The sequence below is a fragment of the Corythoichthys intestinalis genome, chromosome 4 (assembly GCF_030265065.1).
Source record: "Corythoichthys intestinalis isolate RoL2023-P3 chromosome 4, ASM3026506v1, whole genome shotgun sequence".
Lineage (NCBI taxonomy): Eukaryota > Metazoa > Chordata > Actinopteri > Syngnathiformes > Syngnathidae > Corythoichthys > Corythoichthys intestinalis.
In genome coordinates this window covers 31,039,380-31,066,851 of record NC_080398.1, presented here as the reverse complement: position 1 = coordinate 31,066,851, position 27,472 = coordinate 31,039,380, and the positions used below count along the sequence as shown (strand labels likewise).

The 27,472-nt window shown below is 39.3% G+C and overlaps 1 protein-coding gene across 2 annotated transcripts in view; it reads left to right on the top strand.

The window, feature by feature from the left end:
• Positions 1-27,472, top strand: part of ago3a (argonaute RISC catalytic component 3a) — a 68,445-nt gene that overhangs the window by 29,309 nt on the left and 11,664 nt on the right. Inside the window, exons 2-18 of one of the 2 annotated variants that reach the window (XM_057833581.1) lie at positions 5,945-6,116; positions 6,202-6,322; positions 6,389-6,597; positions 8,678-8,814; positions 11,602-11,736; positions 11,814-11,901; positions 13,869-14,016; positions 14,107-14,226; positions 14,298-14,420; positions 18,103-18,236; positions 18,313-18,497; positions 19,590-19,749; positions 19,823-19,913; positions 20,014-20,208; positions 20,648-20,782; positions 22,399-22,500; positions 24,423-24,622. In XM_057833581.1, coding sequence (XP_057689564.1) covers positions 5,945-6,116; positions 6,202-6,322; positions 6,389-6,597; positions 8,678-8,814; positions 11,602-11,736; positions 11,814-11,901; positions 13,869-14,016; positions 14,107-14,226; positions 14,298-14,420; positions 18,103-18,236; positions 18,313-18,497; positions 19,590-19,749; positions 19,823-19,913; positions 20,014-20,208; positions 20,648-20,782; positions 22,399-22,500; positions 24,423-24,622 — 2,455 coding nt within the window. Of the gene's footprint in view, positions 1-5,944; positions 6,117-6,201; positions 6,323-6,388; positions 6,598-8,677; positions 8,815-11,601; positions 11,737-11,813; positions 11,902-13,868; positions 14,017-14,106; positions 14,227-14,297; positions 14,442-18,102; positions 18,237-18,312; positions 18,498-19,589; positions 19,750-19,822; positions 19,914-20,013; positions 20,209-20,647; positions 20,783-22,398; positions 22,501-24,422; positions 24,623-27,472 lie in introns of both variants that reach the window. The other variant, XM_057833580.1, reaches the window with a different exon arrangement.

Sequence of the window (27,472 nt, the reverse complement as noted above, 5' to 3'; positions counted from 1 at the left end):
ACGTCCACGCCTGTGACCGCTTAATCCCGCCACTCCCTTGCATCCTCCCTGGCGGCCAAGCATTAGCAGCCCTTTCGCATCCGGGGCCAAATTGAATCACGGACCGATTAAGATGACATTTTCCCCGGTCTGCGTGCTTTACAAGTGTGTCCCTGTGGCCTGAAGGCTTTGAGCAATATCTGGCCTCCGTCTTTTGTGTCTCACATAGGGGCCTTGAGGGAATTACCATAACAAAACGTTTCATGTCTTTTTTTCTTGCGTGGCAGGAATTCCAGACATTGCTTAGAGATGCAAGGCAGTGACTGTAATCATAGCCTCAGTCAAGACTTGTGTTTTGGTACTTTCCCCCCTTCGCGTGGGCCTCAATACCCCCACCTAATGCACATGTGAGTCAAATCACCGATGAATCACTTTTGACATACTGGGGCAGGCTTTACTTACTAAGCTCTCAATTTTTTTGAGGGGGGGGGGCACCAGTAGCACATTGACTTCAATAGTCTGGTGACTTTAAATGTTCTCAAGCATGACTTGGCAGGCAAGGCTCAGCAGACACTAAAATAGCTACAGTGTTAGCGTGGCACGTTTAAGCTGTGGTGTTTTTGAAAGGGGGGCAAAGGGCAGTCAGAGTGACTCATGTGTAAGACATCTCAGTGCGATAAATATGTTTGATTCCCAGAGCGTGCAGAAAGGGCTAGTGTGAACGCGTGGCTTTTTTGTGTTTGAAAATGTCACTCACCGTTCATGCTTCAGTTTCTTCGCCTCTGCAGTAGCACCCATGGTAATGTTGACATTTGGATTTTTTGTGGTTATGCATAATCAGATGTATCTACCAATTACCGTTTGTGTGTTCGCTAGTCCTTCTAGCACAACATTAGGCTTTCACTTTCATATGGTTAGTGCGAAATCTTGAAATTAAAATTATGGAAGCATTTCACAGAAACCCCAAAAGTTGGGTTTAAGGATTTGTTTTTAGTAAATGTTGATTTTTCAAATTTAGTACCGGTAATTCACTGCCATTGACAGCGATAGAAGTAAACTTCAGTATAACGATGGTAGCCAACATAGCCAATCGTAGTTGGAGTTCCATTTTCGAGTCTCCCGACTCTGGCTGCCACGATTAATCACTAATTGTATCAAATGAATCGACCGCTATGCTACGGAAGGCGGAGGTTCTTTTCCGTATGTCTGTTTGTTTTAAAGAATAACGGGATAAATAAACTTCTAAGATATGTTTGTAATATGGAAGGGAAGGGAGGGGATTACAATTTTGGATAATGAGGTCAAAGGTCACATCGGTCAGAAAAGGAATTTCACGATAATTTGATAACAAATTAGCCTATTTAACGCAAATTTGCAAGGTAGGTGATATAAGACAAAGAGTGATGATATTTTGGGACATAAGGCAAATGTAGAATGTGCGCTATACCCATTATGGCAATGCTTTGAATGTGGCAGCTTAGGCGTACAGTGGGGAGAACAAGTATTTGATACACTGCTGATTTTGCTGGTTTTCCCACTTGCAAAGCATGTAGAGGTCTGTAATTTGTATCATAAGTTCTCTTCAACTGTGAGGGACGGAATCTAATACAAAAAAACAGAAAATCACGTTGTATGATTTTTAAATAATAAATTTGCATTTAATTGCATGAAATATGTATTTGATACATCACAAAAATCGTACTTAATATTTGGTACAGAAACCTTTGTTTGCTATTACTGATACCAAACGTTTGCTGTAGTCCTTGACAAGGTTTGCACACACTGCAGCAGGGATTTTGGCCCACTCCTCCATGCAGATCTTCTCCAGAGCCTTCAGGTTTCGGGGCTTCTGCCGGGCAACACGGACTTTCAGCTCCCTCCATAGATTTTCTATCGGGTTCAGATCTGGTGACTGGCTATGCCACTCCAGGACCTTAAGATGCTTCTTACGGAGTCACTCTTTAGTTGCCTTGGCTGTGTGCTTTGGGTTGTTGTCATGCTGGAAGACCCAGCCACGACCCATCTTCAGGGCTCTCACTGAAGGAAGGAGGTTGTCAGCCAAGATCTGGCGATACATAGCCCCATCCATCCTCCCCTCAATACGGTGCAGTCGTCCTGTACCCTTGGCAGAGAAGCAGCCCCAAAAAATGATGTTTCCTCCTCCATGTTTCAAGGTTGGGATGGTGTTCTTGGGGTTGTACTCATCCTTCTTTTTCCTCCAAACACGACGAGCCGAGTTTAAACCAAAAAGTTCAATTTTGGTCTCATCCGACCACATGACCTTCTCCCATTGCTCTTCTGGATCATCCAGATGGTCAGTGGCAAACTTCAGACGTGTCTGGACATGCACTGGATTCAGCAGCGGGACCTTGCGTGCGCTGTAGGATTTTAATCTATGACGGCGTAATGTGTTTCCGATGGTTTTCTTCGAGACTGTGGTTCCAGCTCTCTTCAGGTCATTGACCAGGTCCTGCCGTGTAGTTCTGGGCTGATCCCTCACCTTCCTCATGATCAGTGATGCCCCACGAGGTGAGATCTTGCATGGAGCCCCAGAACGAGGCAGATTGACCGTCAACTTGAACTTCTTCGATTTTCTAATAATTGCTCCAACAGTTGTTACCTTCTCACCAAGCTGCTTGCTTATTTTCCTGTAGCCCATCCCAGCCTTGTGCATGTCTATTATTTTATCCCTGATGTCCTTACACAGCTCTTTGGTCTTGGCCATTGTGGAGAGGTTGGAGTTTGTTTGTTTGAGCATTTGAACAGGTGTCATTTATACAGGTAACAAGTTCAAACAGGTGCAGTTACTTCCGGTAATGAGTGGAGAACAGGAGGGGTTCTTAAAAAAGAACTAAGAGCCGAAATATTTACTAGTTGGTAATGTATCAAATACTTATTTCATGCAGTTAAATACAAATTTATTATTTAAAAATTATACAATGTGATTTTCTGGATTTTTGTATAAGATTCCGTCCCTCACAGTTGAAGAGAACTTATGATACAAATTACAGACCTCTACATGGCTTGCAAGTGGGAAAACCAGCAAAATCGGCAGTGTATCAAATACTTGTTCTCCCCACTGTATGTATGCTCTCTCAGAATGCTCCTGTAGTTTGGCTTTATTTATTTATTTATTTATCGTCTAATGCCAGCCATCAATGGAAGCCACCGGAATAATTTTTGAAATAACATTCGATTCAAACCGTTAGAACAGTAGAAAGGTTGTTGATCTGTTTTCTGGGTTCCATTGTTGTGCTAAAGTATCGTCGCTGTAAAATTTGTTGTTTTGTAAAGCAACTAGGCCTGAGCGATATTGGGGGAAAAAAAGTATCATTGAGATTTTTGGGGGTTTGCAATATATTGCGATATTAAAACTAGAATTTTCACCAGATAACTTGAATAGCTCTGTTTGGATAGACCTGAACGATATTGAATAAAATTAACATTGTGATATGCAGTATATTGTCAAGGCTCCATACTTACTTTTTGCATTGGTTGCACTGGTGCGCCTAAGTTTTTTCTCAAGGTGCTCCAGCCTAAAATGTAGGCGCACACACATTTTTTTATTGCATCACCTTTAACGCCATACTTATAATCACTCTCAATAACATTCATATAATTTATCCATCCTAATCACGAGGGCCAAGGGGGTGCTGGAGCCTATCACAGCTAACACCCTAAACTGTTTGCCAGTTAGTCGCAGGGCACATATAGACACACAACCATTCATGCAAACCTACGGACAATTCGGAGTGTTCATTCAGCAGAACCCCCCCGAGAAAACAAGAGCGAACATGCAAACTCCACACAGGAAGGCCAGAGATTGAAGCCACGAACCCAGAACTGTGAGGTGGCGCTGTGCCACCTTCATAATTATTATTATTTTTATTATATTTAGAATTATTTTTAACAAGAGTAGCTTAGGAAAAAACTTGTCTTTATTACCGTATTGGCCCGAATATAAGACGGTGTTTTTTGCATTGAAATAAGACTGAAAAAGAGGGGGTCGTCTTATATTTGCGGTCTAGACATTATACCCATTCACGACGCTAGATGGTGCCAGATATCATTGAAGCGCTGTTCTGTCATGACAGATCTCAGCTACTCTCAAGTTTAACCAGTTTGCATTATTTTATTGCAATGTTTTTCCTTATTCAGATTTGTTTCAAGACTGCAGTTACAGTTAGACTTTACTTTGATTGTTAATGCATTTATTGAAATTTTGTTGTTATATGACAATAGATCGGTTTATTTACATTTAAAAAACCAGAAGCCATTCATTTATGAATATGATTGCACTTTAGTTTACATATTCAAATGTTCAGATATTTAAGATTTGAATGAGGCAAAATAGCATGTTTTTTCTCTCAAATATATTGTTATAATCATTTGTTTCGGATGTACTGTAATTATTTTCTGTATAAAAATTAATTTTGTGTTCAAAAAGTCTTTTTTCAAACTCGAGTCTTGAAAAAGAGGGGGTCGTCTTATAATCAGGGCCGTCTTATATCCGGGCCAATACGGTAAATGCTTCATTGAGTGAGTCCACTCAAATTCACTCACATTTTGAGGCTCCCTCTTCTGAGAACTGCCTCTCATTTACACAAAAAACGAGTTGCCACAGCACACTTCAGACTGTGCTAGTGTGTAACAAGATTATGATTAACACATTTGTGTCTTTGTTCGTAGAGTTACCGAGTCGTCTCTCGCCAGATCAAAATTACAAACCTGTCAATCATTGTTACCTTTAAGTCCCAAACTCTGCACAGGTGACCAAGAAAAAAAGTTTGGTCGCACTGCTTAGCAAGAGGGAGGTGTGAGAAGCTGTGGTGCTGTACGAGCGTGAAGCAGAAAAACGAGTTTGCGTGTTAAAAATAAAAAAATTAAAAAAAGTTAAAATATCGCACGTCCTTGCGATGCAAATATTGTGCATCCACACATTACGATATGTCATTCAGGCCTAATAGCAACTCTGGCTAATCTATTACTATCTAAATGCAAAATATTCCTTTTTCAAGAATCCTTTTTATGTGTTCCACTAGTTAAAACACAGCCATGTGTCTTAAATGGGCTTCTGCTCACGACCAAGTTTAATGTCTCAACTGCTTTAATGCAGGGATGTGACGGTCACTTGACCAAACCCGTAAACTGGATGCACTGTTGATTTGTGACAAGAAGCATAATTATCGGTTGGTTACATGTTTGTTTGTTTGTTTTAACAAAATTAGCAGGCGAATAAAAAAGTAATGATTGGTCATGCGACATACACATACCTGCATCAAGGCTGGTTTAGGTCGATTCGTGACCGTGAAAGCCGAACCGCGAATATGAAGGTGTCAACTGTTAATAATGCCACAAATTACCGTATTGGCCCGAATATAAGGCGGTGTTTTTTGCATTGAAATAAGACTGAAAAAGTGGGAGTCGTCTTATATTCGGGCTCTAGACATTATATCCATTCACGATGCTAGATGGCGCCAGATATCAATTAAGCGAATGCTGAATTTTAGGAGTAATGTTCTGTCGTGACAGATCTCAGCTACTCTCAAGTTGAACCAATTTGCATTATTTTATTGCAATGTTTTTCCTTATTCAGATTTGTTTCAAGAATACCGTTACAGTTAGACCTCACTTTGATGGTTAATGCAGTTACTGCAATTTTGTTGTTTTATCACAATGGATTGGTTTATTTACATTTCAAAAACCAGAAGACATTCATTTACGAATGTGATTGCACTTTAGTTTACATATTTAAATGTTCAGGTATTAAGATTTGAATGAGGAAAAATGACATGCTTTTTCTCTCAAATATATTGTTATAGTCATTTGTTTCAGATATACTGTGATTATTTTCTGTATAAAATTTAATTTGGTGTTAAGTATTTTTTCAAACTTCAGTCTTGAAAAACAGGGGGCCGTCTTATATTTGGGCCAATACGGTAACTTCAACTATTGTCTCCCACAGGAGCCGTTGGGGCCCAGTCCCTGTTCGCCATGCCTCGGCGGCCCGGCTATGGCACCATGGGCAAGCCCATCAAACTGCTGGCCAACTGCTTCCAGGTGGAGATCCCCAAGATGGACGTCTACCTCTACGAGGTGGACATCAAGCCTGACAAGTGCCCGCGCCGAGTCAACAGGTAAGCTTTCTCCTCTTGGAGACCATTTTGGTCTAATTCGATGTGATTTTGCAGATTGAAAGTGTGCTTTGGTTGTTTTTCACAGGGAGGTGGTGGACTCAATGGTGCAACACTTCAAGGTGACCATCTTCGGGGATCGCAGGCCGGTCTACGATGGCAAGAGGAGTCTGTACACAGCCAACCCGCTGCCTGTGGCACCCGCAGGGGTGAGACACATACAAGTGGATTAGTACTCTCAGGACTATTTTAAGTTTTTTACACGCCACATTCAGGTGGACCTTGATGTCACTCTGCCTGGCGAGGGGGGCAAAGATCGTCCCTTCAAGGTGACCATCAAGTTTGTGTCTCTGGTGAGCTGGCACATGCTGCACGAGGTCCTGACAGGCCGGAGCATGCCCGATCCGCTGGAGCTGGACAAGCCCATCAGTACCAACCCCGTGCATGCCGTGGATGTGGTGCTGAGACACCTGCCGTCCATGAAGTGGGTTTTAATTCATTTTTTGCTTTTATTTTTTTTTCATATATATTCCATAAAAAACAGGTGGGAGTAAAATTTATTCCCCTTGCATCCATATCAGTCACTGCATCCAGATGGAAATCAAACCCGGCTCAAACAGGATTTTTAGTGGCTCCAGCCAGGCCATCTTCTAACCTGATATTACCTTCCTAAACTTCAGCGTCAGTAAATAATCTCACCGTAGCTTCAATAAAGCTTTATCACAAGGCACCTCTATCTTTCATATTGGGTTTGTTTACAGCAGCCCCGATATCACACTGGCATTCAGACACGTTGTCACATTGGACAATACGTGCCCTTTGCACCTGGATGCTACAATGCAGTATAATAAGAGTTTGCCTCAGCCCTGGTGTGTGATTGAACTGTTTACTGTAAACATCAATCAACCTTAAGGGCAGCTTTCAGTATCATATGTTGACGTTTTTATGAGTTGGGAACATGGGAACTCACTTTACTGATTTGACTATGCTGGCAAATAAAAAAGAAAAAAATAGCCCTGAAATCTTTTGATCAAGGGTGTCAAACTAATTTTTGTCACTGGCGACATCATCGTGAGGGTCACATCACACTTGGGGCCGTTATGTCTGCCAGTTCATCGAATAATCAACAACTGATAGATTATCAATTCTTAATTATTTTGGTAGTAGATAAATCGTTTAAAGACATAAAAAATACATAAAAATGGTGAAATTCCAATTCTTTGACCCGCTCAATGGTATGTCTTTTTATGCTTCTGTTGTATTTTATTTACATTCTTAACCAAACAGGAAAAAGACAGTACATATTTTTTGATGTCAATGTAGTCCCCTGGTTACGAACGAGTTCCGTTCCTACGCTGGCAAAGTAACTTAAATTTCCGCGTAAATCGGAATTAACCCTTTAAGTAACCCTACATCTCAAAATAACTATCCAAAAACCTTTATTATATATCATTGTACTCTCCTCGCCAAGATGTTGGCGCCAAGTCCTAGCTAGACAGCGAGCTTAGATCTAATCTTTCCCCTTTCTGTCACTCGGCTGCATGACTTCTTCGTGGGCGCGGATGCGCTCTTCTTTGTGTGTGCACGTGCGCTCTTCTTCGTGTATGCAAAGACACGTTTTTCGTGTAAACATGTGCTCTTACTCGCGGTGCCTGCTCTACGCTTCCTGCACAAAAATAATAATAATAATGTATCACAAAATAAAAGTCAAAAGTAAAAAAAAACAAAACACTGGAGACAAAATGGTGGACAAGACTTTCTGTGCAGGGAGGGCAGGGGATGGGATTTTATAACCCGTACACATCATTTTTGGTCTGCATCGGCAACAAAATAAACCACACATTTCCAAAGATGGACAAAGGACCTGCTGCTTTCATACATGCCGCGTCCCGGTTAAAACCCAGTCAGTCGACCCGGGAAATTGCTTTCACACATAAAGGCCGTTTAAATCCTGGACTTAGTTCAGTGTATGTATGAAAGTGGTTTAACAGTAACACCTCTCAGCATTGCTAGTATGTACAGTATCTTAGTTTTTATTTTATTAATATGAGGTATAATCCATGTTTTTGGATAGTTATTTTGAGATTTAGGAGTACTTAAAGGGTTGATTCTGATTTACGCGGAAATTCGGGTTACGTCATCAGCGTAGGAACCGAACTCGTTCGTAACCCGGAGGCTACCTGTATACACAAAAAAATGTATGTTAAAAATGGGGGGGACACTACTTCGCAGTTTTTAACTTTACGCTGTCAGTTCTGGTCCACATTAACAGCGATAAATGACAGTCCGGGATCACTGTATTTTTATGTTTGAATTTTATATATTTTAACTTAAAAAAAAAAAAAAAAATCAGTAAACGATCTGAATAGATAATAGGCCAAAGGCCACAGAAATTGTATGAAATTGTATTATAAAAATATGGAGTCGATGCATATGGTCTACTTTTGCGGGGCCACAAAAAATGTGGCAGGCTGAATCTGCCTCCCAGGCAGTGGGTTAAAGACATGTTCAAAAACACAGGTACAAGTTCCACATGATTGCCATAAAAAACTTTTTCCCTAAAGGTACACGCCGGTGGGCCGCTCCTTCTTTTCGTCTCCCGAGGGCTACGATCACCCCTTGGGCGGAGGCCGGGAGGTATGGTTCGGCTTCCACCAGTCTGTACGTCCCGCCATGTGGAAGATGATGCTCAACATTGATGGTGAGCGGTTGTGTTGTGGACTACTGCACTACACTTGAGGCATGGGGTAGTGAAAAGACAGCCATGTGTGTTTGTGGTTGGAAGGAAGCAAGGTTCTTCGGGCTGGATGGGAGCTAACTAATTGGTTGCTATGGAAACAGAGCAGCGTATGGCTATGTGTGAGTGGGGGTCGGCAGTGCGTACGGGTGAGACATTGCTGTGTACATGTGGGAGGGAAGGTGGGAGACTTCTTGAAGCATTTCTTTGGCTTTCTAGCTTTTTTGCTTTTGAGTACTTCAAAATGATCCTATCTCTTTTTGTGTCACTCATTAGATTCAAGTTCTGTCATAAAATTATAATAGACATCAAAGCTAATTTAGATGGAAAGTATTCTCTTCGGTAGGAAAAAATGCCTGTTGCCCACATTAAATGACAGAGACTAGGCCACTTCTCTCAACTAAAGGTATTTACAGAAAAGTGACACCCTTTAATTTTGCATTTAGTGTGACTGACTCATGGTTGGTTGGTGTGTGTGTGTGTGTGGGGGGGGGGGTTGGGGGTAAAAGTGGTGTGTCATGGAAGATGACTGTGCGTTTAATGCAACTACTATTAAAGGTTAGTGAAAGAAGTCTGTTGAGTCACCCTTCTCTGAATTAGTAGAAGTCTACATCTTTAAACAGTCAAAAGTACCACATTACTTGGACATTATGCATTTTTTCGCAATTTAGAGTCAGTCTCGGGTGTTACGAACATGCTTCTGAGAAGCTTTCACCCAAACAGCCCAATGGGTCAAGAACTATCAAACTATACCGTATTTCTTAATTTTCTTGTCTTGACACTGTTCTAAGGGGTGACTGTTCCACACCTGCTGTGTATGGGCGTTTGTGGGCATGTGTTTAAAAACAAACAAACAAACAAACAAACAAACAAACAAACACTTAACAGTGTTTTCTGAGCCTAAGAAAGGGGGATGGGACCCAAATTGAAATAGAATTATTTAGAAAATGATACATTACGTTTAGGGCTGAGCGATATTATCACATATATAGTGTATCACAAAAGTGAGTACTCCCCTCGCATTTCTGCAGATATTTAACTATATCTTTTCATGGGACAACACTGATAAAATGACACTTTGACACAATGAAAAGTAGTCTGTGTGCGGCTTATATAATAGAGTTAATTTATTTTCCCCTCAAAATAACTCAAAATATAGCCATTAATATCTAAACCCCTGGCAACAATGGTCATCAGACCATAGGACATGGTTCCAGTAATCCATGTGCTTTGTTGACATGTCTTCAGCAAACTGTTTGCGGGCTTTCTTTAGTACCATCTTCAGAAGAGGCTTCCTCCTGGGGTGACAGCCGTGCAAACCAATTTGATATAGAGTGCGGCGCATGGGCTGACCCCCCCCCCCCACCTCTTCAATCTCTGCAGCAATGCTGACAGCAGTCATGTAATGAGTCACGACATTTTGGAGAGAAAATGACAAGCAGTACTCGATTTGGACATTTAGGGATGTAGTTTCTACAGGGTGTATTCACTTTTGTTGCTAGGGTTTAGATATTAATGGCCATATTTTGAGTTATTTTGAGGGAAAAATAAATTAACTCTACTATATAAGCTGCACACAGACAACTTTTCTTTGTGTCAAAGTGTCATTTTGTCAGTGTTGTCCCATGAAAAGATATAAATATCTGCAGAAATGCGAGGGGTGTACTCACTTTTGTGATACACTGTATATTGTAAAATAAGACGACTGACATTGCGACTTTTTGGGAGTTTGCGAGATATTGCCATGTACAGTATATTGCGATATTAAAACTAGAATTCTCACTAGATGACTTGAAAAGCTCTGTTTGGGAAGACTTTTGTTGACTCACCATGACCACTTGTATTCATATAATACCGTTCAATCCAGGCTAAGGGGGTTCATCTGTGTATGATGAAGAATGCTGTATATAAAAGGGACCCAGGAGGCCCATGTCTCTGCACACATGCTGCTTTGATGAAGCAACACATTTTTTTTTTTTTTTTTTTGGGAACAACCAAATGCACGTCCTGCAATAAAACTATCGCCTATGCGCATCTCACGATGACGATGCATTGTGCAGGTCTAATTACTGTGTTTGCGTGACAGCGAAACGATATCTCAATACAATATCTCAAAAGTTTAGGTTTTTTTTTGTGGAGGGGGTTCAACACAATTTTGATGCCTAAAATTGATGTAAAATGGGAGTTTAAAAAAATTGAATTCAACCTAATTATTTCATAATTTAGCCTAAAACCATGACTTTGGATTTTTGCTCACTATTTGAGTAGAAAAATTCAATTCCCGATTCGAGAGAACTGTGGCATCTGTCGTGTCACAACTCAATAAGGCATTCCACTCTCATATCGGATAGACGCCAAATAAGTTCAACAAAATCCCTAAAAACTCAACACAGCTCTGCTTACCTCCTTTGACGGAAGGCTTCAGTTTCAGACTGCAGTCCAGCCATCACTTGGTAATCCAAGATCTTAACCCAGCCTTACTTCCAAATTATGCTCCAAGAAACAATGTGGGAATGCCGATTATTTGGCATGTTTTAGAAATGGACAACACACTAAAAATGTATTCTGTGGTTGTCACGATGTATTGATGTCTACAGTAGACATTTGATATTTGCTGCTACAGTACTATAAAGTGTACATTTTTCATCATTTTCACCCTATAAATCCTTTGGTACCAGACCAGTTGCTTTATTTCACCCTCAGGTCCTGATGTTGTTCAGTCCGTGATATTCTGTGTCTTATATCTGGCAGTGTCGGCCACCGCCTTCTACAAAGCCCAGCCGGTCATCCAGTTCATGTGCGAAGTACTGGACATCCACAACATCGATGAGCAGCCCCGCCCCCTAACCGACTCGCACCGGGTCAAATTCACCAAAGAAATCAAAGGTGAAAAGCCGACGGGAAGGACGAGTATCCAGAGTTACTTTTGCTGGAGGAGACAATGTTTTTGTTTTGTATGTTAGGTTTGAAAGTGGAAGTGACGCACTGCGGAACCATGCGGAGGAAGTACCGCGTCTGCAACGTGACCCGCCGGCCGGCCAGCCATCAAACGTGAGTCATCAGCGGGACAATCGGGTTCTGTGGTCGTTGGGACGGGGGTGGTTAGAACCAGCTGCACGTTGAAAACCAAGCAAACCAGATGCTCGCCGACTGGCTCATTATGGAGTCGGCATTAGTCATCCAGTAGGGGAGCAGCGTTAACTGTTCGTCATCTTGAAGCCTCATTTATTTTTTAAATGCTCCAAAACAAACCTAACAAAAGAATCGTTTAAGCATTAATGATTTGTCACTTACAGTTGCACTTAATTGTATTAAATTCCTGTTGCAAATAACATTTTTATCGTCAAAAGTGTTGTGTGTTCTATAAATGAGTAAATGTGAGTGCATGGGGATTTGTGTGTTTTAATTAAGAAGTTTGTCTTAACCCTGCTGTTATATTCATTTCTTAAGAACAGAAATAATGTAATGCCATAACAATGCTTAGTTATCCAAAACGGTCACAAACGTTAGACATGATTTTTATCTCATTAAATCCAATACCAGCAATTTATGTCGCTGCACAGCATGTTACAAACGCTGTTTGATTGTATATGCCCCTCACACACATTACACAAAGCAGAAAATGTTAAATAAAGTTGAAACCAGTTTCACAAATTTAAGTCAATCACTGCCATTCAAGGGCGTAGGTTTGCCTAGGGACGGTAGGGACATAACACTACCAACTTTTCAGGATGCTCAAATTGTCCCCACCTACTTTTAAGCAACCTTATTTGCATTGTATAATTACTTCAGTTATATAGTAAATTTAGATTGTCTTTCCATATGAAGTAACGATAGAATTGACCCTACCATTATTAAGTGAATTATTTTCATTATGTTCAGACTTAAATTTACCCCTTTTAACATGCTGAATGTGGCAGTCCATTTTTTCCCCCTCAAACGCACGTTGAATGACTCCCCACACATGCACTCACAGCCCCGATAGAAATACAACAAGTCGACAACATGCCGCCGCATCCGCCATATTCGAAGAGGAGGGATATTACAAGGGTTTAATTTGGCCAGCAGCAGCAGTCACTGTAAGTAATGTAAAAAGATGTCAATGTTGTGGACGTGGGGAACACACTACTAATTTTGTTACTGAAAGTCCGACCTGCATCAGAGTTACCATAACATTAAACTGTGTGAATTTGTTAATCTGCAAAACTCGAGTAGTAAGCTGCTTAGAGATAAGTGTCCTCCGGTATGTGTTTTCTACTGTTAACATTAATTAAACTGTGAGAAATGTAGTGAACGGAAGCTTATCCCTTCTCCCCAATTTTCATTTTTATTTTATTTATCTGGTCATAAAGCAGGCCAAAGGAGCTTTCATTTTTTGTTGAGTTTGGCTGTGCTTGTGGACAAAAAGTGTTTTACTTGAAGGAAGACTCAATTTTTATTTATTTTTGTTACATATGAAAGTTAATATAAGACAATACAAATTTATTTTGCATGGATCATTTAGCCTATCAATTAATTAGTTTCATATTCATGAGAAATGTAGAACCGTTCAGTAATCTGTTTGGCCATATTAATGTCCCGTCCTCAGCAAAAAGTGTACATGCAGGGTTTGCTGTTATATTGTCCCAACCAATGTTGAGATTGAACCTACGCCCTTGCTGCCATTGACAACGATAGACATTCAATTTATTTCATCTGGAATGGCTGGTGTTGAATGATCATGTTTCATTGAAGTTGATTATTGAAACAACACTAAAGCCGTTAAAACAGTCGGAAGGTTGTTGATTCGTTTTTGTCATTTCAGTGCCAAAGTTACTGTGTGCGCAATGAAATAACAGTTCATTCTTAGAGCAAATTTGGTTTATCTATCAAGCAACTATTACTATTACATTCACCAGAAAAATGGCGTTTTACCAAGTACAGTCTTACTTTTAGGCTATTCTAGAGGATTTCGCTATGAAATACAAAGCAATGGTTCTAATTTAGGTGTTGAATGCTGGACTCATATTTTCATGCAGGTTCCCTCTCCAACTGGAGAACGGCCAGACCGTAGAGCGTACCGTAGCCCTATACTTCAGAGAGAAGTACAGCCTGCAGCTCAAGTATCCGCACCTTCCCTGTCTGCAAGTGGGCCAGGAGCAAAAGCATACCTATCTGCCGCTGGAGGTGAGAAAGAGCGACCATACATGTAAAACACCCAAAAAAAAAAAAAAAACTCAAACCGAAAAAAGTCAACCTTTCTGTTGTTTTTTGCAGGTTTGTAACATTGTAGCTGGTCAGCGTTGTATCAAGAAGCTGACAGATAATCAGACGTCCACCATGATCAAGGCCACTGCTCGCTCTGCGCCTGACAGACAGGAAGAAATCAGCCGGCTGGTGAGCTCCACAGGCGCAGATTTTCTGTAGAAATAAGTCTTAAACGCTAAACTTCCTAATTTTTCTTCCAGGTACGCAGCGCCAACTACGACGCCGACCCCTTCGTTCAGGAGTTCCAGTTCAAAGTGCGCGACGAGATGGCCCACGTGACGGGGCGAGTGCTACCCGCCCCCATGCTGCAGTACGGCGGCAGGGTGAGCACAGAGCACTTTATGGTACCCTTCTTTTAAATCACACCCATTATCTCTTGTTTTTGTCTGACGTGCTGTCCGCCTCATTTTCCTTAGCGGGGCAACTAACACTGGTTCTTGTTTCATGTTTTGTTGAATGTACTTTTGGCTCAGCTTGTAATATACAATATACATATTATAATGGTGTGGAATTTTTGGAGTAATGCTAAAAATATATACAAAATGTGATCAAGGACTGAGCCACAATGTGAATTAACATATGTTTGTAATGGGTTTGAGTTTGTTTTAGATTCTTGTAGTCTATTTGTGTTAGGGCTGGGTTATTTAAAGATCTAAGATCCGAAAAAAATTGTGCTCGTTGATCATATTTAATCGACAATCCCTTAAAATGAGTCACATGTTGATAATTTTTAGGCATTCTATTACATTACAGGTGAGGTCAACTGTAAAGCTAAACATATTAAGGTAACACTATATTTGATAATGCCATTATAAGAATATCATAATTAAGACATGACACCTCATTAAGTGTCATCAAATTTTGTCACTAACTCCATTTATGTCGAGCCCACATCTTTTACATCCATTCAAAAGTGACATAGTGTGCCAGATGACACTTAATGACATCTGTCCTAAGCAATGATGTAGGGCTGTCCCAAATGACTATTTTTCTCCCGATTAGTCGACTGTTCTATTATTATTTTCCTAAATTTTTTTAACTAATCTAGCAATTAAATTTTTCTTGACGCTTATTAATTCACAAAAACATTTTGAAACACTTAAAATCTTTATTAAAGTACAAATAAACGCATAAATAACAATAATAAAGCACAAATAAACGATGAGGTCAAATGCTGATAGCATTAACTAATGCAAAAGAATGGAATGTAAACCGATTTAGAACACAGACTTCACCTTTCCAACATGATTCAAAACAATCCCTAAAAAAACCCAACATATTAAACATATGCAGCATTAATATAGCATACTGTTATACGTATATACGTAATACATTACAATATAGAGTAAGTAAGATTAGTGCAGTCATGGACTATAGTAAGCAGGCCAGTGTTTCCAGAAAAAAAAAAAAAATCCACAAGGTGGTTAGGTCATTCAAGAAAAGTTTAGGGCAAGAGATGATTTTTGGTAATAAAAACCAAAAACAAATTGTTAAGTAGTTGTTGCGTTGTATCTACAAGGACAACGCCCACTTGGTGATGCTAATGCATACTCAACAGAAAAACAGCCCATTATTTTCAATTAATTGTACCCTCCTGAACTGAACTGTATGTAAAAAAAAAAAAAAAATTTTTTTTTAAGTTGCCTGAGAGTTTAAGATGGCGCCCGCCACGCTAAATGCTAATGATAGCGAACGCAAATGCTATGCTTACGCTCTGAGGTTCGAGCCACCTAGCATCGCGTTTGCAACGGTATCACAACCCCCTTCCCTCCTCCCTCTCACGCTCTGGCGTCTGTGTCTCTCAGACTTCTCTCCCATTATTCAAGTTACCAAATTGCAGTAAAGCACCCCTTCACATCCTCGGTAATGGTAACGGCGTGGCAAAGATGGGAAAATTAATTAGATTACTCACTACCGACAAAAATTATACTCTAACGCCGTTATACTCTAACGCCGTTATTAACAACACTGGTTATTTGGACTTCCGATCTGCCAGCTTGTTGTCTCCTTGCATCTTCCACAATTACAACTGGGTGATGGCACTTCAGGTTTCAGTCACGACCGACATCCTCCCGAAATTGCAAGCGTGGTATTTAAGAGACTGCACGCTGCACACAGAGCATGCTTTAGTCACCCTGGTGCGCTTTTTTGGATTTGTGTCGCTTTCCCCGCTTGTGCTCCGCCATTCTCAACTTTCCACGTATATATATTTTTAACCCGTTATTCAATGTCAACGGCATGGTGTGCTCGTCAACGCATTTACATCATCGATGACGTTTACTACGTCGACTAGTCGGGACAGCTTTAAATTCATTAATGCTCATGACAGCGTCATGTAATAATTATGAGGGTCTTCTGACAGCCTTATGACGTCAGAGTCAAATAAAGTGTTAAATAGAACTACATGTATTTTGCTCTAAACTACAAATTTGAGAAATACTAGCACACGCTAGCTAAATGCCAACTAACAATGGTAGACAACATTTTGTAAGAATTACTAGTTGGGGGGGGGACAACATAAAAACTAGGTTTAAAAAATAATTGTGTTCGGATTATATGGAAAACATTTTTTTAGATTTTCTTTTTTTTTTTTGGTGGGGGGTGGGGGGGGGAGATTACCCAGCCCTAATTGTGTGTAGTACTGGACTGTCTCAGGAAATTAGAATACACAATATTCTAATTTTTTGAGACAGTCCTGTGTATATATACAGGACTGTCTCAGGAAATTAGAATACACAATATTCTAATTTCCTGAATGTCTCAGGAAATTAGAATATTGTGTATTCTAATTTCCTGAGACAGTCCAGTATATGTACTTTAAATTTTAAAGGGAAAACTTTGATTTTTGACAGTTAGTTACAAGCTCAACATTTAGTGTTATATTTTTTAGTTTAGTGTATAATAGTTCTTGATGGTATTGTGTTTTTTGATAGAAGGTATGCTAATTTTTGTTAAGTCACATGACTGGCTTTAAATTGCCATGTAATTACATAATGTTTATCCTTTAAAGACTTTCTTTCATTCATGTTTGAAATAGGGCTGCAGCTATTGATTATTTAAGTAATCGATTAATTTGTCAATTAGTTGGAATAATCGAGTAATCCTATTGGGAACTTTTAATACGTTGCAGAATAAATTTTAGAAGTTGTAAAACAAAGGCTTGCTAGGACTGCACTTTCAAAAGCATCAAATTAAAATTAAAAACTATGCAGAAATGCACTTTCGTTTCACAAGAGCAATAAATGAATTTTAAAATGAAAAAAATATCTGAGCTTTGCGGTATAAAAAATGAATAAATGAGCATCGAAGTAGAACTAAAGAACAATAGGCTAACTTGCACAGAAAGTCTGCTAGCTCAAATGCTATAAAATGCTAATGTTTATTTTTTAACAATGCTTTTACCAAATTGTTTTAAAACATAATCCCTCCCAAAAATGTCTAAATATACTTCCAAACTAAATTACGAATACATAAACATATTAGCGCAAACAAAAACTTACAAACTTATGTTGTTCTTAACAGAGAGCAGCTGGATCCAGCCATGTTAGATGAGTTATGTCCACTGTTGCCACTGGAGGGCAGTCTATCCAACCAAATCAATACAACAAAATGCAAACACAACAAAATGCAAACACTTTCAAAACAAACCATTACAACGCCGCACAAATTAAACGAATCCTTGAAGCAGCAAAATTTTATTCGAAGCTTTTTTTCAAATCGAATTACTTGAGTTAATCGATCATAGCAGCACTAGTTTAAAATATAATATTCGAGACTCCTTTTTCTTGTGAAGGCACAACTATGCAGTGCATCCAAAAGTATTTATGAAAAAATGGGGGTGAAATAAGAACTGTGAATATTTTCCCCAATGCGCCATATAATGGGAGGTAGAGCATAAAGTGTTTCTTTGAGTTATGTGTCTTTTTGTGTGTTTTTGTGTCGTGTCTGCACTTTTTGCTCCAATACTCATGAGTACACACGGTGAGACTGCACCTGTCTTTTCAGAACCGTACGGTGGCCACGCCCAGTCACGGTGTGTGGGACATGAGAGGCAAGCAATTCCACACCGGCGTTGAGATCAAGATGTGGGCCATCGCTTGCTTCGCCACGCAGCGCCAGTGTCGGGAGGACATTCTCAAGTCAGAGGAAATTCAGTTGCTCACGTTTAATTGATGATATCGCCGAGGTATTAATATAACCGCAATGTTTATTTAGAGCGTTCACAGACCAGCTACGTAAGATCTCGAAGGACGCCGGAATGCCCATACAGGGTCAACCGTGCTTTTGCAAGTACGCCCAGGGCGCGGACAGTGTGGAGCCCATGTTCAGACATCTGAAGAACACCTACGCCGGACTGCAGCTCATCATCGTTATCCTTCCCGGCAAAACTCCTGTTTATGGTAAGATGATGATGTCATCTTAATTCATTCACTGCAATTGACAGAGATAGATATCAAAATCTAGTTCAACTGGGATAGCTCATGGGATGATCGTGTTTCAGCAATCAAATGATCGTTACCAGCTCTGAGCAGCCTTGAGACCAAAAAAAAATTAAAAATCAGGCTCCATGGATCGATGCGTATACAACCCCAGAATATACTGTACTGTATTTACAGACTTTCATTCTGATCCATCCAGGTACAAAAAATTATATTCATTTTATTTTAGCGAGAAACAAGAAATCAACACCCCTGATTTACTTCCAAGAGCTACACTAAATAATGCGGCGAGCCGGATCTGGCTACTGAGCCTTGAGTTTAGTGCTGCAACGATTAATCGATTAACTCGAGTATTCGATTAGAAAAAAAGATTCAAATTAAATTTTGCTGCTTCGAGTATTCGTTTAATTAAAGTGGCGTTCTAATGGTTTATTTTGAAAGTGCTTGCATTTAGTTTTATTGATTTGGGTGGATACACTGCCTTCTAGTCTGCCTCATTTCACATGACTGAATCCAGGTGTTCCCTGTTAAGAACAACATAAGCTAAGTTTTTGTTTTAGCTAAAAAAAAATTTTTTTTATGCATTCGTAATTTAGTTTATCGATATAGTTAGCCTATTTTATGGGTATATATGTCTGTATCATTTGTTAAGAGCATTGTAAAAAAGATATCATTCTATAGCATTTAAACTCAATCCTCATTTATTATTTTTTTTTATACCGTTTGAAGCTCAGCTCAGGTAATTAAATTTTTCATGTTCCTTATCTGATTACTTGATTATTCGAAATAATGGTTCACCGATTAATCGACTATTAAAATAATCGATAGCTGCAGCCCTACTTGATTTTATCACCTGTGTTATTTTAAGAAAAACAGTAATTTGGTTCGTCTATCACCTTTTAATGGCAGCCAATGAGTTGACAGGTTATACACTACAGCTGGTTCTCGAACATTTGCCATCTAAATTCTTGTCAAGTACTGGCGTTTCTCGCTTAAATGCACATTAAAACTTCGTCTTTTTCTGAAGTGTACTGAAATGTTTTCTGTATTTAGCCGAAGTGAAGCGTGTAGGAGACACTCTGCTGGGCATGGCCACCCAGTGCGTCCAGGTAAAGAACGTGGTGAAAACATCCCCTCAAACCCTCTCCAACCTCTGCCTCAAGATCAATGTCAAACTCGGGGGTATCAACAACATCCTTGTGCCACACCAACGGTAAATGTTGCCTTCATTGGTCTTCTTGTGCAATCCAGCAACGATTGTAGCTCATTTTTGCACATCTGCACAGGCCGTCAGTGTTTCAACAGCCAGTGATTTTCTTGGGAGCGGATGTTACTCATCCACCCGCAGGAGATGGCAAAAAGCCTTCGATTGCAGCAGTAAGTTTCAATCTTGGTGCAAGGAAACTGGGTGTAGAGTCTCTTTTACTGTTGGATAAACATTACATATTAGTGACACAATGGTCTTTGTCTCCCCCAGGTGGTGGGCAGCATGGACGCCCACCCCAGCCGCTATTGTGCCACGGTGCGGGTGCAGAGGCCGAGGCAGGAAGTGATCCAGGACCTGGCCTCAATGGTGCGTGAGCTGCTCATACAGTTCTACAAGTCGACTCGTTACAAGCCCACCCGCATCATCTTCTACAGGGACGGGGTGTCTGAAGGCCAATTCAGACAGGTGAGCTTCTAACTAACAAAAAGCTCGGAACATGCAGCATTTAAGTGAAATTTCAGGTTGAATCGAACATGTATTGTGATGACTTACTTTCCAGGAGCAGCACAATGAATTGTATTGCAACATTAAATCATATTATTGAAAATTGTATAATTCTTTAGATTCTATTTAATTCAATGTCAGCCTCTACCAGTCATAATGGATTGGACGTTTATTGTCGTCAATGGTAGCCAATGACTTAAGAGGTTCAAAAAAGAATATGGACAATTTTTAGTTGAGCAAGGTGTGTAAATGATTATTCGACCCAAACCGAATAGTTGTCAACCAATCTGATAAACGATTAGTAGTCAATTAATCATGGCAGCCCTGTTGTAAAGATTCTAGAGTGCATTTTACATTCTTTGCCAATATATACATTAAGGATTTGCTTTATCTTGTTTAGGTGCTGTATTATGAGCTGCTGGCAATTCGCGAGGCCTGCATTAGCCTGGAAAAGGAGTACCAGCCAGGCATCACTTACATCGTGGTGCAAAAACGCCACCACACACGCCTCTTCTGCGCCGACCGCAATGAGCGAGTACGTTTGCTCTTGCTGAGCACTTACACTGTGTGTTATGAAAGAGCGACTTTGATTACCTTTGTTTGTGAGGTCCTACGTTCCCCTTTCCGTCGTTTGTTAAATTAAAGCATTAGCATCCAAAGAGCTGCAGAGTGGTGGCTTATGGTCTCAGCTTCTTTGTTCCCATTGAGCTGCACTGCAAAGGCCCAAGAGTAGGAGTGGGAACCTCTTGGTACCTCACGATACGATATGCGATACAAAGTTCATGATAATGATGATCTCACGATATGGCAATACAACAATTATCGATATATTGGTCAGAAAATCATTCTATGATATTCTACAAACAACTAATAAAAAGAAAAACAAGCTTCTGCAGTGAATTGGAATGAGTTTATCACTAGTAGACGCCCAATCCATTTGAACTGGGAGGATGGCAGCGAATTCGTTCATTCGCTGCCATCCCTCCCACTTCAAATGGATTGAACGTCTATGGCCGTCAGTGGCAGCCAATGCCAGGCAATAAGGTAATTATGGGCCATTTAAGGTCATTTACCTGTTGATTTTCAGTTACTTCCTGTTGGTTTTGGGGTATTTTATGGGTCATTTCCTGTTGATTTTGAGTTACAGAACAGGATGTGACCTGGGAATCACCCAAATGAATAGGGAGTGACTCAACAGCAAATGACCTGTGAATGCTCTGGTTTCTAATGAACGAACGTTCCTAGTCTAAATGGATTGGGGGTCAGGCACCATCAATGCAGCCTTGGTGTTAACTGAGACACTATTATGGTGGAAGGTTTTGCTAGAAACTTGTTTGTTCCTTTTTATTTTTTTAGACATTGACACCCTTTTAAAACGATATCTCGATTCTTGGCAGGAGCGTATTGATAAACTTTTGGGATACAAAGTATCACGATATATCACCATTTCGATATTTTGTCACACCCCTACCCAAGAGCATTAGGCTTTTAATCATTTGACCAGTGCTGCAACGATTAATCGACTAACTCGAGCATTCGATTAGAAACGAATATTCGAATTAAATTTTGTTGCTTCGAATATTCGTTTAATTAAAGTGGCATTGTAATGGTTTATTTTGAAAGTGCTTGCGTTTCGTTTTATTGATTTGGGTGGATACACTGCCCTCGGGTCGGCCTCATTTCACCTGGCTGAATCCAACTGCTCCCTGTTAAGACCAACGTAAGCTAAGTTTTTGTTTGAGCGAATGTTTTTTAATGCATTCGTAATTTAGTTTATAGGTATACTGTATTCAGACGTTTTTTGTGGGAATATGTGTCCTAACCATTTGTTAAGAGCATTGTAAAAACACGTTAGCATTTTATAGCATTTAAGCTAGTGCACTTTTGCTATGTAAGTTAGCCAATTGCTCTTTTGTTGTAGATTCTCATTTATTTATTTTTTTATACTGTTTGAGGCTCAGCTCAGGTATTTTAATTGTTCATGTTCCTTTTCCGATTACACGATCATTTGAACTAACTAGTTCATCGATTAATCGTCTACTAAAATGACCAGGATGCTCTCACTTTCTTTCAAGATAGGATTTTAGTACTTGAAACAGCAACTAAACCAAAATATCTAGCTTTTAGTAAAAGTGTTGATGTGTTTGTCAGGTTGGGCGCAGCGGAAACATTCCTGCTGGTACGACCGTGGATACGGACATTACCCATCCTTACGAGTTTGACTTTTACCTCTGCAGTCACGCTGGAATACAGGTAAACTCTCCCATTTTGATCATATTTAGGAGTGTCTCAATCACATTTTGGGTTTAACTGACATCACAAAATGGCTGCGCTCATAGGTGCAGTGCGTTTAAAAAAACATATTTTCTCTTTTATCAGAGGTCTAAGAAATTTGCCACTTGCATTCTTAAATACATTGAGCAACTGTCCTTGAAGGTCATTAATTCTGGGTGTTGTCTTTCCCTTTAAGGAAAAAAAAGCGTCATAGCAAAATGCTGTGAGGATTTTTTAAAATGGAAAATAAAGCAATTTGCAAGTATTTTTTTCATGGTTAAGAATAAATGAAGATGTACCGGTACACAAAACTCAACTGTAGTAATTCTTTTGCCTAGCAACAGTGTGACCACTGCCCAAAATGCTTGTTTAAAAATATATTGTTGCTACAACAAACAACAAAATAATCATCTTAAAATAAATTTAATTGTGTTTTTTTTTTTTTTTTTTTACAGTGGGGCAAATAATATTTAGTCAACCATAAATTGTGCAAGTTCTCCTACTTGAAAAGATTAGAGACGCTTGTAATTGTCAACATGGGTAAACCTCAACCATGAGAGACAGAATGTGGAGGGGAAAAAAAACTGAAAATCACATTGTTTTATTTTTAAAGAATATATTTCCAAATTAGAGTGGAAAATAAGTATGTGGTCACCTACAAACAAGCAAGATTTCTGGCTGTCAAAGAGGTCTAACTTCTTCTAACGAGGTCTAACGAGGCTCCACTCGTTACCTGTATTAATCTGTTCTAACTAGGGCTGTCAAACGATTAAAATTTTTAATCCAGTTAATTACAGCTTAAAAATTAATTAATCGTAATTAATCGCAACTCAAACCATCTATAAAATAGGCCATATTTTTCTGTGAATTATTGTTGGAATGGAAAGATAAGACACAAAACGGATATATACATTCAACGTACGGTACATAAGTACTGTATTTGTTTATTATAACAATCAACAAGATGGCATTAACATTGTTAGGTCTCTTAAAGCTAACCATGAATAGAAAGACTTGTAGTTCTTAAAAGATAAATGTTAGTACAAGTTATAGAAATTTTATATTAAAACCCCTCTTAATGTTTTCGTTTTATTAAAATTTGTAAAATTTTCAATCAAAAGATAAATTAGTAGCTCGCCATTGTTGATGTCAATAATTACACCATGCTCATTGTGCTGAAATCCATAAAATCTTTTGTGCCCAAGCGCCAGCAGAGGGTGCCAAACACCAAAAAACAAGTAACAAGCGGACATTACACTGCTGTCATTTTAATCTGTTTCAGCGGGGCATGTGCGTTAATTGCGTCATATTTTAACGTGATTAATTGAAAAAATTAATTACCGCCCGTTAACGCGATAATTTTGACAGCCCTAGTTTTTATATGAACAAAACTATCCCAATATAGTCATGTCATCATTGTTTTCACACATCTGTTCAAATCAGCTCAAAATAAATTTGCAAACAAATTAAGTATGAATATGCTGTTTTCTTAAAATTACTTACCGTCATTTTTTACAAAAATGATTGAAATTGTTGGTAATTATTAAAAATATCAACAATTGGTTCCGTTTTTTTGTTTCCTTATAAATCTAAAATGAATTTTGACACTTATGGTAATTTTTAATTATGTTTTGATAATACTTTCCCCCCCCTCTTTGGACTGCAACCTATTATCCAATGCAGCCAATTTGATTTTTTTCAAAAATTGATTTTTACATTCTAATGAGATGAATGCCCTTTGGTGTATATATCTCATAACAATGTGGAACAGCTTATAGACAAGTGTGACTGACTTACTGGACAAATAATTTTCTTCTCCTTCTCTTATTCTCTTTTAGTGTCCTCACCTTACTGATAATTAATCGTAATGAATTTGAAATATTTGCTTTCACTAATGGCAGGGCACTAGCCGACCCTCCCACTACCACGTGCTGTGGGATGACAACTGTTTTACCGCCGATGAGTTCCAGCTGCTCACCTACCAGTTGTGCCACACCTACGTGCGCTGTACCCGCTCGGTGTCGATCCCCGCGCCTGCCTACTACGCCCATTTGGTTGCCTTCCGCGCTCGCTACCATTTGGTAGACAAAGAACATGACAGGTAAGGTTGGCAAATGGTAGAAATAATCACGCTTAGTGTTTTAACTCCGTTTCAGATTAGGGGGGGAAAAAAGGACATTTTGGATAGGAAGCTCTGATACTGCTGCACTGTGAATTTCAAACTTCTAAACATCTTGATACATAGCCAGCAATAGGTGGCAGCAGTGTACCATTTTAGATTTGAGCTCCTCCGTCCAACTGTCAGTACAATAAAGAAACATGAGAACATGAGAAAATCAAGCAATGTGTATGACTTTCACGGTATGTGTTGTTGACAGGTAGTATGCAGAAGTGTGAGTGGGTGGGTGGCATAAATTATAAAAATATTAACTCATTTACTGCCCTTGACAGCAGTCCACATCAAATCCACTTTACTCTATTTTGTGGATTATTATAAGGCAAGAATTATAAGGCGCATTTAGTGCATCAATGCACTGCATGTTATTTGTTGTTTTAATCTTTTGACATTACAATATTGTTTAGCGAGTATTTGTTTTCTTTGTTCTTCTTAAACGAATCATTTAAAAATAACTACAAATTATTAGCACTAATTAAAATATTACTACTTCACCACTATTACGGTATTTTAAACTAGTTTAATTGTAATTTGTTTTACCTCAAGTAACTCTGTAAACTGCAATAATATGTCATTTGACATGGGAGCGCTACTGCGCCAACGAATAGGTTCAACGTCATTTTGCACAACTAGAATTTACACGGAAAGCACGCTGGATTATCAGGCGCAGTGTCAATTTTGGGGAAAAACTAAGGATTTTAAGTGGTAAGAGCTGGCATTGAGTGATCTAGTTTCAGTGACATTGACGGTGATTGATGTACAATCCATTTTCAGCCAATACCCATAATTCCCTGCCCACCTCTCCCAGTCAAAATTAAGGATGTTCCCGTTCGATGGTAAAATATTTCCACACAGCAGACATTACCACTCTAGAAGCTACCCATTAACATTCCGCGTTAGCTTCCAGAACGTTCTCCTATTGGAGCTATTTACAGCACTTCCGCTTCAGCTTTTTCCAGGAGTGTTGCGGAGTATAAAATGTACAATGGTACCTCTACTTAAGAACGTCTCTACATACAGAACTTTCAGGTTAAGACACGCCTCAACAGGAAAATATTGCCTCTTGTTAAGAAAGAAATTTCAGGATACTAAAGGCAAAAATATAACATGGCTGGCGCTCGCAGCTCCCAGAGTTGACTGGATGTATTATACTCATAGCTGTTCTGCTATTGGCTATTACCTAGCATTCCTGGCATCCAATTTGCTAAGCGGGAACTCTACTGTATGTGTATGTGTGTATCCCAGCGTCCTCTTCATTCGCCCCTCTTGTCCTGACAGCTTTACATGAGTGTATTAACTTTTATTCTTTATTCTTGTTTTTTTTAGATGATGCTAAATTCAGATTTTATGTTTATTGTGCAATAATCTAATTGTAGCATGTATTTGTTACATGTTTTGATGCATTTTTATGCATTATAAAAGATTTATGTCTAAATTTTGTGGGGCTTAGAACGGATTAGTATATTTACATGGAAAGCGCATCTCTACTTAACAGAATTTTCAAGTTAAACTATTTTCAGAACCAATTAATTTAGTGAGTAGAGGAGTTCCAAAAAATCTATTATTACATGCATCGCGATTCGACACGTGACGATTCGATTACGATTCATAAAGGTTAAAAAACGATGATTTTTCCCTCATAAATGTATGACAGCCGCTCGTAGCGGAACGAAATTCAAGACACGTCTGGACACCGTTAACGGACGCACGTACAACGTTATTGTCGTTCCGGTTACTGGGAGAGATTTACTCCTTTTTAAAAGAATGGAAAGTAAATTTGTGTATGAGGCAGGAACAGAAGCGCAACAAGCACAACACTGGCGGTCGCGCTTTTGTGCGCAAGTTATTTTTTAGAGAGAGACGGGAAGAGAGATAGTTTGTTGCTCCTTGTCTTTCAGATGTCCAGCAGTAGTTTTAAGGCATTTGAATTGAAAAATGTCCTGAGTGTGTTGCTAAGACCTCTGTGCGTCTATAAGACATGAGTACACGAACCCTCTTGTACTGTTTAGCCTTTGTTGTTGTTTTGAGATGTTAATAGTTAGCGCCGAGTTTCATATGCAGAACGTGTAAAACCATGATTAAGTACAGCGGTAACACTACAAATATGCGAAATAGAACAGAAATCTCTTGTTGCAAGTGCTGCCTGGGTGCTGACAGGCGTGTATGCGCGTGGGCGGGCAGGGAGAGAAGAAAGTGGGGGTGCTGTAATGAGTGTGTGTGTGTGTGCTCGGCAATAAACACCACAAGTTAAAAGTGATCAAGAGCAGTTGTGATTTCCACCTGTCATTCCAAGAGTTACACAAGGCAGGTAACACTGTGAAAACAAAGTGGTTAAAAGAAGTCTTATTTCTAAAGACACTTTGTTTGTGTCCAGAAAATGTGGAATTCATTCCACCAGTGTAAATTTTATTGTATTGTTGAGAGAAATAAGCACTCCCTTTAAAATGGTTAATGTTTTTGCACTTTCTTGTAAAAAAAAAATAATAATAATAAAAAAGCAGCTTAAGGGCAGCTTTTTGTTGTATGGGTATGTTTCCATCATTCCTGTTGAATCATAAGGATATTTTAAATAAATAATGGACATAAATTTGTTTGGCTACTTTATTAATCAGTAATGTACGATGCATCGATGATCGTGATAATCGCCAATACCGTGATCATCGTTCAAAAATCGAATCATAGCACCCTGAATCGTAATCGAATCGAATCGCTGGGTGCCTAAAATGGCACACCACTAGAATAGAGGTACCGCTGTATATATTGTTGTTTCTTTTG